General features: G+C 45.8%; 1 protein-coding gene across 1 annotated transcript; it reads right to left on the bottom strand.

Annotated features, from left to right (window-relative positions):
- Positions 1 to 14,560, bottom strand: RAD17 (RAD17 checkpoint clamp loader component). The gene is made up of 16 exons (XM_063179886.1): positions 14,356 to 14,560; positions 12,464 to 12,733; positions 11,576 to 11,659; positions 10,747 to 10,903; positions 10,125 to 10,261; positions 8,970 to 9,022; positions 8,753 to 8,878; positions 8,598 to 8,667; positions 7,820 to 7,928; positions 6,175 to 6,369; positions 5,654 to 5,739; positions 5,236 to 5,382; positions 4,685 to 4,831; positions 3,457 to 3,577; positions 2,210 to 2,267; positions 1 to 1,148 (listed from the first exon to the last, which is right to left on the bottom strand). The coding sequence occupies exons 1-16, from the start codon at positions 14,386 to 14,388 to the stop codon at positions 956 to 958; spliced, it is 1,986 nt and encodes a 661-aa protein (XP_063035956.1). The 5' UTR covers positions 14,389 to 14,560; the 3' UTR covers positions 1 to 955.
- Positions 14,561 to 14,625: the final 65 nt, after the last annotated feature.

Below are 14,625 nucleotides of genomic sequence, written 5' to 3'. Positions count from 1 at the left end.
TCAAGATTTTCGTCTCTTCCGATTTCCTGTAATGAGTACAGCTGTAACAGAATTTCAGGCTTAGGAGAGAAATTTCCCCCTTCAAAATTAAGCAATAGCTGTAGATGAAAAGACACATCTGTCCCTTGAGAGAGGACAGGCACAGGCTCTTTAATAGCATCAAGCCAAGGTCAGGGTGGATAAACATGTTTTCTGTCACTAAACTGGCTGTAAGCAATGCAGGAATGCCAACGTGCATTACAGAAAACTGTTTTTTCCTCTCTGCTGTGGCATTAACCACAGCACTCAATCATGTCAGTTACCAAACACAGATCTGAGTTTCCCCCAGCACAATTGCAAGCCAAGGAGAAAAACTGCACGTTATACATTTAACTTCCTACAAAGTACAACTTGTGCTTATTTGCTGCCTTTTCCCCTCTAAAAGTTATAAAAAAATTTTTCCAAGAGGAATACAAAATAATCCATGGTACAACATTTGTTCCACTTATAAAGACATGAAGATCTTATTTATGTCTTCTGTAAGTCAGAGTACAAAACAGTATGAATACAGTAGAAGTTTTCTTTACATCATCAGTACGGCAACTTTTCAGGTGTAAATACCAGCCTCCTCTTTCCAGAAGGGCTCAACTTCCAAACAGCATTTTTTTTTGAGAGCGTGAATTTGAACAAACCCTCCAAATGCTGACAACTAATGGAATGTGTACTCAGGAAACCCACTGCGCAACCGCAAAGTATATTAAAACGTGTAAAAACACAAATAATTTAAGGCCGACAACTGCTCATCTCTAGTCTCTTTCAAGCTGATTGCAGCCCTTTATTTCTCCCCGGTGACCGCCCTCGGGCAGTGCCGTGGCTCAGGAGAGGCAGGAGGGGCTCGGGCCGGCCCTGCAGAGCAGGAGGGCTCCGGGAGCGCCCGGCCGGGCAGCGCTGCGGGCACGGGGCGTGGCGCGGTCCCTCAGTCGCTCTCGTACTCCTCGATCCTCAGTTCCTCCTCCTCCAGGAGGGCCTGCGCGGCCACGGGCTGCGGCTGGCTGCTGGGCAGGTCGCTGCCGCTGGACTGGCTGGAGGGAAGCGCCTCGGGGTCGCCATCGCCGTGGGACAGCTCAGGCACGCCGGGGTCCTTGTCACCCAGAGCCTCCAGCTGCAGCCTGCAGAGCACGGGGGAGCACCCTGAGCAGGGCACAGGCTGCTCCCCGGGCACAGGCTGCTCCCAGAGCCCCTGAGCAGGGCACAGGCTGCTCCCCGGGCACAGGCTGCTCCCAAACCCCCTGAGCAGGGCACAGGCTGCTCCCAGAGCCCCTGAGCAGGGCACAGGCTGCTCCCAAACCCCCTGAGCCCCTGAGCAGGGCACAGGCTGCTCCCCGGGCACAGGCTGCTCCCAAAGCCCCTGAGCAGGGCACAGGCTGCTCCCCGGGCACAGGCTGCTCCCCGGGCACAGGCTGCTCCCAAACTCCCAGAGCCCCTGAGCAGGGCACAGGCTGCTCCCAGAGCCCCGTGCCTCATTCCCTCCGGCAGAGGCAGTGCCCAGGAACACACTGTGCTCTCCAGCAGGACACCTGCATTTCTCTGCACTACTGAACAGATGAAAAGGATCACGGTGCTGTCAGCATGGTGTCACCCCTCGGATCAGACACTGTGACACCCCGCCAGCTTATTAATGCAGATACAAAATGTCAGTAACCACCGGCAAGCTGCAGGGCAACTTAAAAGGGACAAGGAAGTTACAGTTAATTTGAGAAACGTCACACCTTGTGGTACAGACCAGGGGGATTACAAAGAAATACACCCTTGAGGGACACTCTCCTTCCTCCCTGACTAACAACCAAAATGGCTTTTCATGCAACAGCTGGGGAACAGGGAAAGAAAGCTTGGAAATTCTCAGTTAAACTCAGCAGCAACACCAGGGACAAGTAGGAGATGCTTTGTCAGAAGCCTCAACAAACTCTGTCCTGGTTAGGAGATAACAGTTTGTCTCACTGCAGCTGTGAACTTGATTGTTTGCTAAAACCACACCAACAAAGGTTCACTCTAAGTAGCCTTACAGGCAAAACTTCTACCAGATGAAATCAGTACAGCTATCTGATTTCAGATTAAATAAACCTTTAAAAATATTTTGTCTTTGAATGTCACATCACAGACTTATGTAAATGAAAGGACTCTTCCCCTTGATATGTGACACTTTTTAACTGCAGACACAAGTTCAGCTTACCTCCCAAAATGTCTTTTCAGTGGCAGCCTCCCCACGTCTTGGATAAAAGCAATCTGAGCTAAGAACAGAGAGCCACCAGTATCATATCAGGTAGATCATAATGAACAGACAGCTGGGCATACCAGAAAATAAACACTGGCCTTAGCTGAGTGTTCCTGTACACATTTGAAATATTTTAGATACCATAACACTGTGTATGTAACTTTGCCCCTCACAAACTGTTACAGTTTACCACAGCATATTTACAGACAGCCTACACACAACATTGCAAATCCCTGACATTTGTCCCTTGTGTATTTATCACGTAGAGCTGTTCTTCCACAGCCTACAAAATTCACTCATCCTGATGACAACGCCTTAGTTAAGACACGATGCTTTTTATTATAAACAATTAACAACAGCATAACTGACCCAGCTCTCTAAATACTAATTTTTGCATTATGTACCACACAAAGTAAATTTTTCTGCATGAACTGTTTGCTAATGAATTATCTCGGATTTAGCTTTTTTTTTTTAATGCACTGCAAACTGGAATTTTGCTTCTTTTACCTCTGAAAGGCTTTTTTGAGCTGTTGTGTGTTGCTGTTACTGGAAAGGTGTAGGATCATATTCACAGGAACATGGATGTGTACTAAATGAACTAGTCCAACCTTCTGGAACTAAAGAAGGAGTCATCTTTGTGGATAAAAAAATTGATGTTGCAAGAAGAAAGAAGAGGCAGAACAGTTGCTGGCAGACACAGGGGTGTCAACCCCAGTAAAATGATTCTTACAGCTTCTACCAACTGGATTAATAAAAGGATGTGTGCTTGCCTTGTGGACAAAGCAGAGCTGCCAATTAAACAATGCATGACTGTGTAGACCAAGACAAGAAGTGAATATAAATTATGTTTAGAGGCACAATAAATGGCTTTTGCTTGATTGACATTGAATCATGCAGAGTCCTTTGTCTTCTCAGAAGGGTCTCAGTAAGCAATGAAGATCCAGTCAGTACTGGCTGCTGGGTTTCCAAGCCCTAAATCCAGAGAGCACCTCAACCACTGCAGTTTGACCAACCTACCAGGGCAGCTTTAATTTTGGCTCTGGTACTGGGAGCATCTTTGGGCATCACCTACATAACATTTGCCAGGAGAATGTTTTATGCTGAGGCAAAAACATAAACAGTATTGACCTTTAGGCTTGTGAAATCTGTCCGTGTTTCAACTGCAAAAACACTCCAAGACCAGGAGTTACCTTGATCCATCTTACCTTGATTTCTCATTGGGTTTGCTAACATAGCAAGGTAAGGCAGCAGCTCTGTCTGAAGGCACTCAGGTGGTAAACAGAAGCTTGAGAACAGGGATTTTGCAGCAATGCAATTTTCCTGATACTGTAAGAGGTGAAAAAACAGGTAAACTGAAAAAACAGGTAAAACATTAAGAATGTAGATGTTCTGTACCATAACACACAGACTTTCTTCCTGCCTGCCACAGGGAGCTACTGAAAAATGAGACCAGATAAAGAAAAGGTAACCAGTTAACATGCCAATCTTAAAATGGTAGAATCCTTCAAATTTGCCTTTTACTGGGCATTAAAATTAAAAAAAAAAAAAAAAAATCCTTGATTATAGAATTCTCAGCCCATCCAGGCCAATGTTTTTTGCCAATGTATTAGTTCAAAAGTAAAAAAATGCCAAGACCTGCTGTGTCACCTGAACGAGCTCTTTCTGATAAACACATAAACCATAAGAGCAGGCATTTCTTACACCTATACAACAGTTCAATGTGCTTCAAACTGCACAAAACCAGACTCAGTTCTAGGAACACTTAACAGCACTTAGTTGTCTCTCCATTAATTTAGGATTAACACTCTCCCAGGAACATGCCAGCTTGGACACAGGCATCAGAATTTGTCACTGGCCTCCAATTTATTTTTACATTAAAGGAGTGATGCAAACTACTCTTCTAGCAAGTGCTTTATAGAACCAGATTATCTCAAAATAGGGTATTTTGCCGCAGACATCTTTTATGAAAAATCTATTCTTTAAGATTTTTCCTCTTGAGAAGCTGAGAGGCCTCAGGACAAAATGTAAACACTGATTATCTGCTGCTGTGGAATGCAACAAGTAGATCTTTGACTGGCCCATGTTACATGTTTCTAATTAATGGCCAATCACAGTCAGTTGGCTCGGACAGAGAGTCTGAGACAGAGCCTTTGTTATCATTCTTTCTTATGCTATTTTTAGCCAGCCTTCTGATGAAATCCTTTCTTCTATTCTTTTAGTGTAGTTTTAATGTAACATATATAATAAAAGAATACATCAGCCTTCTGAAACATAGAATCAGATCCTGGTCTCTCCCCTCATCCTAAGATCCCTGTGAACACTGTCACATTATTTGTCAAGTTTAGCAAGTCAGTGATCACATTCGATGTACACTACTCAACAGTCACACCTTAGGGAAAAAAAGAATTAAGGAAAAACAAATGAAGGCTTTACCTTTTTGTTGATCAGAAACCACTGTGGCTTGTGTAAGGGTCGGAAGCCCATGCCCCCCTGCTGGTGGGCAAAGGCCCTGGAGGTGTTGGAGTGGATCACCCCGCGCGTGGCCACGGAGGCACTGTAGCTCTCCATCACCAGCCGTGCCTGAGGGACAAACGGGGCCTTGGGTGAGCTCCAGGCAGCTCATCTGCACTCAAACACACACGGCATGCACAGCCTTCTGCAGCCTGGATTACTGCAAAACTTGTATTCAAAGCAGCTGAGAAAAGAAACTGCTTGATTCCTTTTCTTAGTACAAACGTATTCTACTCAAAAATACTTTGTGGAGTATCCTACAAACACTGCAACCCATTGTAGTAAAATGCTGACAGCAGCTGGACAAAACATTGGCTCTGCATCTCTTCTGCAGCTGATTCAGCATTCATTAACAATTCAAATCACTCACACCCCAAGTTTGCAGCAAATTCCCAAAAATGCAGTGAAAAGTTGAGAGCTCAATATCAAAGCACTTAAAGACAAGTGTGTGCCTATACAAAGATGACACTTACACTCCAGTTGCTGCAAAGGACATCAGCAGTGCTCAAATAGTCGCTGGCTCTCACTACATCATCTATGTCAGAAAAAAAGTCCACATAGTTCTGGTGAAGGTATAGATTGAACATGCTTCCAGACATATGTGATTTCTCCACAATTTCCTGTCAGGAAGAAGAAGAGTTTGGATTTTACAGGGGGTAAGGAAAAGGACCCTTGTACAAAAAGCTGTGATACACCTAGGTCAGGGAGCTGGGACACAATTCCCGTGCAGCGATGCCCAGACCCAAGGGGCTGGTTTGCTCCCTCCAGGTGAGTGATTCCCTGGCTCAGGCTGAGGGCACACCAGGTGAGAGCAGCAAGGAGCCCCATGTGGCTGAGCACCTGCAGCACTCCTGTGGGGCCCAGCTGAACTCTGGGCCATTGCAGCAGTACCTCAGGCTGGATGAGCAAGGTGTCGCGGCGCTGTCCAGACAGGTGGGCAGGCAGCTGAGGGCACTCTGCTTCTGACGCTGCCTCTCCTGAAAAGGATTGCACAGGCTTTATGTTCACAAATGTTGGCAACTGCCAGCTCCACCAGCAGTAAATTACAGCCTTTTCCATCCCAGTAAGCCCTGGGACAGACACAGGTATTTCATTATTACAGTCAATACTACACAGTCATCAACACACAATTAGCTGCATTAAGCTTCATGTAACAAACCTAACAACATAGTTTTTGTATTCCCTCACCTCAGTACTTCTCCTCAGCTGGTTTTGGAGCCAGTACTGGGAATTACCACCAAAATGTGCATAGCCAGTGGCATGAGGGACCCTGATGTAGCTGATTTTGTGCTGTTGTGACTGACCAAACATCCCAGACAGAACCCATCCAAAGCCTTACTTTAGCAACTCCAGCTAATAGCAGCTGATGTGCTTTGCCCCTTGAAAGGGAGAATAACTCAAAGTTTTCTTACTTTTGCAATAAATAATTTTCCCCAGAGCATGGAAAAGAAAAATGGATGCATCCTTGCCACCAATTGCTTGTATCTCCTGGTCTTCTGAGGTATCACATTTACTTTTCTTTCTTACTTTGGATACTCCTGTTTCATCACATTTTATTGTGGAGCTCTTCTTCTTCTTTGACCAAAATTCTTTCTCCAATGAGCAGCCTATTAATAAAATAAAAAATAAAATCAAGACAGAGTACATGATTCTGCAGGAGTTTTCTATCATGCCACTGCTAATGTTCTGTGTGAACAAATAGTACTAATAAAAGGAACACAACAGGCTATATAAATGGGAGCACTGTGAGAAAACTTATTTATTAGTCAGTCACCTAAATTAGCATCACTCATTACCTTAATTCCACTTCTGTCCCTTGAGCCACAGCTGAGGTACCAAGTACTTTTCTGAACAACAAACAGCTGTCTTTGAAAAAAGCCTTCAGGCTTATCCCTTCAAGTTCTGACACATTCCCCACTTGACATGTTTAAATTTCATGTTTAAAAGCACAAGTACAAATATTTGTAAATTGTATTTCAGTTACATACTGTTATTTCAGTTACATCCTGCTTACTTATCAATTTTGTCTCCTACTGGCATTATCTGTACAATAACCTTCCTCCCTGAAATATAAGTGGCAAATAAAACCTTTTATTTAGATGATTCTTTCAATTGCCCACTATCTTCTACAAAGTTTTGAACCTCATGAAATAAAACCCTTACTCTACTCTAAGTTAATAAACTTGAAAATTTTCAGCCACTATTTCATTTTGTGGCATTTGAATGTTCCTTACTGAGCTAAGATAAATGATCCTTTAGGTTTTTATTTCCTTTTCTCCCACAATTACCATGGATGTATTTTACCCATTAATAGTGTTACAAAATGAATGTATCAATGGTGCTTACACAGATACACACATGAAGAAACACACTTTACATACATAAAAACAAATGCTGCATGCTCAGGAGACCAGCAAGGAGATGGGGAATCTCCCAAACTTGCACAGTATCACCCAACTCACTGAAATACCAATCACTCACCTCACTGAAATACCTGCACAGCCACAGATGTTCTGTTCAAACATCTTCTCAATGTTAGGGAAAATGTGAGAGGAGAATGCTTAGTGTGCACTCCAAAGTTCACACACCAAAGCTCTGAAGACATGCCTTTATTTTCTCCCCAGCTCTAACTACCATGGTTTTACATTTCTAAAGAAACTTATTTAAAACTACACAAACTGGTTATTTTAACATTATTTAGATTTTCTGGAGGATGCGTCCAGCAGTGAGACGCTGCATGCTTTTCTCAGATATCACCAATCTAACATTCACTCATTCCAATGGCAGCAAACACAAATAGCAGAGATATCAGGAGGAAAAGAGGGCATTTAAAATCAAATCACATCGGCACAATGCACATGTGTCATGGTTTAAGCCCAGCCTGCAGCAGCTGAGCCCCACTCACGCCCCCACACACCCTGTGTTTATCCCTGCTCCACAGAAGCGTGTCCAGAACGTTTCTGCAACTCACCCACCTGTGCTGCAGCTGTGAACAGAACCTGTTTTCAGCAGAAATGGTCAAAATATCACCCCACCTAACAAAAGCTTAATTTTTACCTTTTGTAGAGGAAAACTGAAGGCTGTTTATTGCACTTCTTATGTCACCTGAACAGCCCCTGCAAAGCAACTCCAGAGAAGTTCTATCAAGGGTGTAATTCTCTCTGTTCTACAAGGAAAAACAGCAATAGAAGAAACAGGAAAAACAATATTCAAAGCAATACAAGAGCAGAAAAAGCAATATTCAAAGCAATACAAGAGCAGAAAAAGGAGTATTTAAACATGGCTCTGGGAACCCACCCCTCACACACACCACGAACAGACACATGAGGAACCACCATGTGCTCAAAATACGGAATACTGTGAACTTTAAAAAACTTAATTTGTTTAAGCATACTGACACAATTTATATAACAATATTAAAGAGAAAAATGTACATAATTCTTTGCAAGGTGTCACTCAATATGATACTGCTTGTAATCTAAACAGTTCAGGAACAACACAAGATTTAGGTTCATGACCTCTTCTGGCCTTGCTGGATACATGAAAGATTATATCTCTTCCTATTATTTGTTTCATTTATGTAATTACTGTAATAACCAGAGTAATTTTCAGAAGCAATTTTGTAGACTTGGACCACAGATCAAGTGAAACTAATATTAAAGACAAGGTATCTTTCCAGCTTGTTCCTTGCTTTCTGGTGCCCTGGGGAAAAAGCGTTTTTTTGTCTTTGGGCAGATGTGGGATTCTGCTATCAAAGATCAAATACAGCAACAAAAATAACATATTTTTATGTGGTCCTAGCCCTGCCCAGAAGTTAAGAACTTTGAAAACTTACCATACTGGCTTCTGCTGCAGCTATTCGATTGAGAACTTTCATCATATTTGTTGGTGCAATAGGCTTGAAACTGTTGAATTCCATTAAAAAAAAATTAATTAGTTTCTAACCTCTCAGTTATCTGTATTATGTTTAAATGAGGTAGAAGGTCTCACCTAATACTGCATATACACAACTCCTCTACAATTTCAGCGGGGAACAGGGACCTCTGGTTGCTGTCTCCACTGAAGTTATCTGAGATTATAAAGACCAGGGGGCACCTACTCCTGCGAACAAAACTCCTGCATAGCAGAACAACAAAACATGATTAATATCAAGCTGCAGCTTTGCAGGTTGCTAAAGCTCACAATTAACAACTCGTTTGCCACTGACCTGAGGATTTCATGCAGGCTGCCAGGATCTCTGTAGAATTGGTTAGGAATGTCCTGTCCAAAACAAAGAGCTGCTGTCATGGCATGCAGATGTAAATACTCTCCTCCACAGACTGATCTTCATGGCACACAACATTGCCACACATTTTTAACTCCTGGTTTCCTTGCTGTCAACTACATTTAAACACAGCTGACATTGGACAGAGGAGCAGCAGAGGGAAACAAACCCAAAGCACAGTGTGTCTCATTAAGGAAAAGGATCATCTACACAGAAATGTTTTCTTGCTGTCTCAGTTCCCTAAGACACAGCCTTGGGTGATGACACTGCCTGTGGACAGGAGTCTCACCCAGAGCACAAACACTCCAGGAAGCAGCTCCCCTAGGGAAGAGGGCAGGACCCATCTGAGGTGTGACAGGACGTGCACAAGAAGGTGACTGAATAAAGATAAATCTCAGAGAATCTACTTCCTAAATTCTACAGTACATCACATTACCCTGCCAGAATTTCTGTCTGGTTTGGTCTTGAAAGTTTACAGACAACTTGAGTACCAAGTTCTAAAATTTCTCTTGGGAAAGGAATTGAAAAGTTCAGAAAGAAATTGCTATTGAAGCACACTTCTATGCAAGTACAAATAAAAGCCTTGTCCTGTACCTGCCCACATACCTCAGTTCACACCTGTGCCCTGAACAACACCACCTGTGTAAAACCAGGCAGAAAGTGCTAAATTTCAACTGCTCCTGCCTGTGTTCATTCTCAAGTGTACCCTACACCCTCCTGCACCATTAAAGAACAGGAACAGTGGTGTGTTTTCCACTCTTCCTGTTTATACACATACATTCTTCTAGAAATTAAATAATCCAGAAATGTGGGAATGACTTCTCAACGTGGATCTACTTTTTGATACCCTGTTATGCATTTCTGTGCTCACACCAGACTCCCATTTCTGCCTCACGACTTGCTTCTGTGGCATAACTAACTACAGGCAGGAGGTGGCTCTAGACTGCTGCAGAGACACAAACAGCAATGAAGATCTCACCTGCAGTAAGGCAGGCTAACTTTGGGAAACACCAATCCCGTATCTGAGGCTAGTCAGCAAGCCAATATTACAACAAAAGGCACTGTTTGAAACACAACATTGCACAAGTTTTCACTTACTTCAATAAGAATAAGCTTTTTATCATTTTCTGAGGACTCCCCAAGCATCTGAAGTTTGTTATACTTATTTGCTCTTAATAGAAAATCTTGAAAGAGAGCTGCTTGGGCCTGACTCGGAAACGTATGAAAATTTGAGTCTGAAAAAGAAAACTAATTAAAAATATGTATTCTATATTATGCCAAGTAAAATATAAATACCCACACAAGCTAATACCCACCCATGCTATTTTCTGACAGCAGCACTGAACAAGCCCTTTCACAAATATGTGACAAACACAGGAGAATTTTTAAAGGGGTGTAATTCAATTGAGAACCCAGACTGAGACACTTACCTGTTTTCATTTATTTGGTTCAGATTACATCCAGGCTATTGCAGAGCTCACTATATTGATTTGAATTGTCAATTATTTTGGATGAAACACTGTAAAAAAACCTAAATCCCCTTCCAGATAAAAGCCTCAGAAAGATTCTCATTAAACACTAAGGAATGGAGTTACATGGATGTGGATCTGATTTCATACGTGACAGACAGAAATGAAGCAAAAATACAAGACAGAAAACCCACAAAAGTAACTGGAAGGGGAAATAAAAGGTTAAAAAGATAAACCCCCAAAACACTTACCGTGGCCAAACATGCTCCTCAAGTCTTCCTTTGTGAAGTCTAGAGAGAGCGGATTGGTCCATTCTTGCACCTGAAGGCCAAGATCTCTGGCTAGAATGCGCAGAGTTGCTGTTTTTCCACAGCCAGGAGGGCCAGTCAGCAGCAACACAGAGCCACCCTGACACAGAGACATAAAACACAATCACAGATGTGACAGATTAAGACTGACTGCTGGCTAAGGATGAATACTGGTTGAGCTTTTCCCGTTTCTCTGGCAATGATCCTCCCTCCCAGTGAAACCCCAGCCTCACATCTTCTGCTGTTAATTCACATGCTGAGTGCTCAGACAGAGAGAACCAGGCCAGGACTCTGAGACCCTTGCTCAGTTCCCACTGCCTCTGGTAAATAAACTGCCAGTACAGCAGACACTCACCTGAAGAACCAGCTCTGGAAAACACCAGGCAAGGCTGGCAATTTGTGTCTAAGAATGCCTCTTATCAACTGAAATTAAAAACATCCTCACCATCCTTACACCAGCTCAGTGCAACTGGAGATGTGTCACAAGACTTAAAAATCAACCTGGCAGATCAAATGTAGCTTCAAGCACACACTGAATAGTTGTGATTTATGACTGGATGCCAGAAAACAGTATTTCTGAGCAAAATCAGAATCCACCTCTTAGGAGCTTAAGCCCAAAATAAATGTATGGCCTCTAACCCATGTTCTTAGAGTATTTCTTACAATGACACACAGTCACTATCTCCCTCAGCTGAGGTTTCTCTCTGAACCTGAAATTGCACCCATCGTTTGTATGGTTTGATGCCTCCAGTTACAATTTTAGCAAGTTTACCTGTTTTGGCTGCCTCTGAAATATGTGTGCTTTCAACCAGGTTTCAACTTCCTCAATTTTCTTCTTTTGCACGGCAAGGTCATTCTGAAACAAGGTTAAAATACGTAAAAGTTTTATATATATATTTATATATAAATAAATAAATATATATATACAACTACTCTTGGTTTCTAATGATGAAATTAAAAAATAGAATAAATGCTGGATAAAATATCAACAGACATGCTGGTGTGTGTTCCAGTTGTGTGTGCCCTGCAGAAGCACTGCCACAGTTAAGGATGATCATCCTGTTTCCTCAAACAATCAGTTTTCCATTCCTTGTAGTCAGGAAATAATGAGCTATTTATTATTCTTTAAGTGGTAACACTACAAGCTTGTCTGTGTCAGGATACTCCATGGCTCCTGCTGGAGCCAGTCTTGTACTTTTTTTACTCTACTGCAGAGGGTTTTGTAACTTCTGCAAATCCCACATTGCTGGAGCTAGTCCTTTTTACTTTTTTTACTCTAATACTGCAGAGATTTTTGTAACTTCTGCAAATCCCACATTGCTGGAGCTAGCCCTTTTTACTTTTTCTACTCTAATACCGCAGAGGTTTTTCCAAGTTCTGCAAATCCCACATAGCTGTGTTTCCCCAGTGCTTGGAATACCAGATGTGTCTGGAACTCAGTAACAGGTCTGAGAGTTTACAAGTGGACCGACAGGAAACAACACCTCGTGAGCAGCTCTTGCTGCTCGGAAAGGCAGGGGAACGTGTGTCTGCCACAGGGAGAGCTCTCTGGGGTGTGTGGGGCAGTGCAGTGACGCAGGAGCCCTGTGCTCCATCAGAGGGGCTGTGGGGCAGCCTGGCGCAGAGCACAGCCCGTCCCGCGGCGCGGCAGCTCTCGCACCTGGCTCTCGGGCCGGTATCGCTCCACCCACGGCAGCTGCTCCGGGGCCGGGCCGCAGGGCGGGTCCGCAGCTCCCGGCTTGGCTCTCTTCCTGCGCGGAGCCGCGGCTCGGCTCTTCTCCGCCGCGGGGCTCGGGGCTCGCTGCTGCCGCCGCTGCTGCCCGCGGGCTCTGCCGGCGCCGCCCCTGCGCGGCCTCACGGCGGCGGCGGCGGCACACGGGCCCGCGCTGCCCAGGAAGCCGTCCAGGGGATGCGCCAGCCACTCTGCCACCTGCAGGAACACAAACCCGGGGCTAGGAACGCAGCGCCCTCCTGCCCGCAGCCGGGCACAGCCAGCCCTGGAGAACGGCACATTTTCCGAGGCCGGGCTGGACACTGGGGCTGGGAGCAGCCTGGGACACTGGGAGGTGTCCCTGCCATGGCAGGGGTGGCACTGGGTGGGATTTGGTCCTTCCGACTGCAGCTGCTCTGGGGTTCTGTGATTCGTCTGCATGAAAAAGAAAGCTGCATCATTATGCCAGGAATATTCTGTAGCAAACTGGCAAATCACCACAAGGTGAGAACTCCACAGACACACGTCCAACCTAATTAAAGATTAATGGAAAAGCAGTGTCAGCTTACTCAGACCACTTTTATATGATGGTAATGCTTATGCTGTCTCTGTGTAGTCTTCAGTATGTGGCACTTTTCCCCCACTTAAAAAAAAAATAAAATTATAATGCAAACATTGGTACATAAAGGTTATAAACATTTGGCAGAGGACACAGTAAAATCAGGGAGTGTTTGCTGCCCTGGGCAGCTTGGGTGGAAGCAGAGCCCGTGGCAGGACAAGGAGCAGTGCTGTGGCTAAGATCTCTTTGTCTCATTGCTATCAAATGTCTGTGTTTGGCAGCCCCAGAGCTGCAGGAGAGGCTCAGTGCCACCTGCACAGCCCCGTCCCTCTGGCCAGCTCTGGGGCTGGCACCGCACCCAGCTGCACTCTCAGAGGGGTTGGGAAGCTGGGGAGTGGGGTGCATCATGGCAGGTTTTGGGGGTCTCTCCTCCTCACAATGTGACCACCCTGGGCTGTGCTGGGGCCCAGACCCACACCCCAAATCCCCCCGGGCTGGGACCCCCGGGAGGCTCTGTGAGGCAGGGAACATTGTCAGAGGTGGTTCCTGCCACCCCAGGGGAGCAGGAGCCTCTGCAGATTCAGGAGAATGAAAGGGAAAAGTCTGCTTGTCTCAGAGTCCATTGCGTGGCTGCTTCTCGGATGTTTCTGTGCGTGAGAGGCAGGTCGTGCCCCGACCTGGAGCTGCCCACTGCACAGACTGCACCCAGAGGATCTGAGATTCCCCCCTGTGACTGAGACCGCGCCCAGATCCGTGTCCTTTCCTGGAGATCTCTTTCTCAGATATGTCCGTACATCTCTCGCCGTATCCTGCTGCTACCTGCGGCACTGCTCACTGGCGTTTACACCTCCCAGCACTGGTTCCAGTCTCCTCTCTGACAGTTTGGGAAGCCGGGGGTGTGGGGTGGTTTACGGGAGGTTTTGGGGGTCCCTCCCGCACCTTGTGACTCAGACGGAGCTTCCCTGACGAGCTGTGTCTGTCCCGGGACAGAGCGGCGGCGCCGGCACCGTCACTGCCACACTCACCGCCTAAGGAGCAATTTGCAGCCACCACCCGCAACATCCCCGTCAAATTTAAAAATCAGAGCCCCTCTGGTTTCTACTGAGAGGGATTCGGTTTGGTGTCCCCCCCCACACGCAGTGACACCAAACCGAATCCCTCCCAGTAAAATCAGAACAACCCCCCCTGAAACAGCACAAACACCGAGCCCACGGATGAACGACCCGGCCACCGAGACTCCTTATTTATAAAGAATAAACATTCTTTAATAAATGACACCCACCTCCGCCGGCCGTCCTGGGCCGCTGCCGGACATCGTCGGCCGGGGGAGCCCCGGCTGGAGATCTAAGGCCAGGGGAGTGGGTGCCGCGGGACCCGGAGCGGCTCCGGGGGCAGGAAGAGCCCCGTGTGACCCGTCTCGGTGTGCCGGTGTCCCGGGAGCTGCCGGCGCTGCGCTCCCGGCCCGGCGCGGCCGCGTCCCCTCACACCGTCGCACAGGGGTCCTTCCTCCCCGCCGGCTCTTAGCTGCCCACGCCGCGCCGGGCGCGCGCGG

This window comes from Melospiza melodia, chromosome Z (genome assembly GCF_035770615.1).
Source record: "Melospiza melodia melodia isolate bMelMel2 chromosome Z, bMelMel2.pri, whole genome shotgun sequence".
Taxonomy (NCBI): domain Eukaryota; kingdom Metazoa; phylum Chordata; class Aves; order Passeriformes; family Passerellidae; genus Melospiza; species Melospiza melodia.
The sequence above is the reverse complement of the archived record's forward strand: the minus strand, read 5'-3'. Positions and strand labels throughout refer to the sequence as shown.

Excerpts from the sequence above, each read along its gene's own strand:
- RAD17 (XM_063179886.1), bottom strand. The coding sequence starts at position 14,388 with ATGTCCGGCAGCGGCCCAGGACGGCCGGCGGAG. Across the intron at positions 11,660-12,463 it reads GATACCGGCCCGAGAGCCAG|AATGACCTTGCCGTGCAAAA; the intron begins GTGCGAGAGCTG and ends ACCTTGTTTCAG. Across the intron at positions 10,904-11,575 it reads TTCAGAGGCAGCCAAAACAG|GGTGGCTCTGTGTTGCTGCT; the intron begins GTAAACTTGCTA and ends TCTCTGTGTCAG.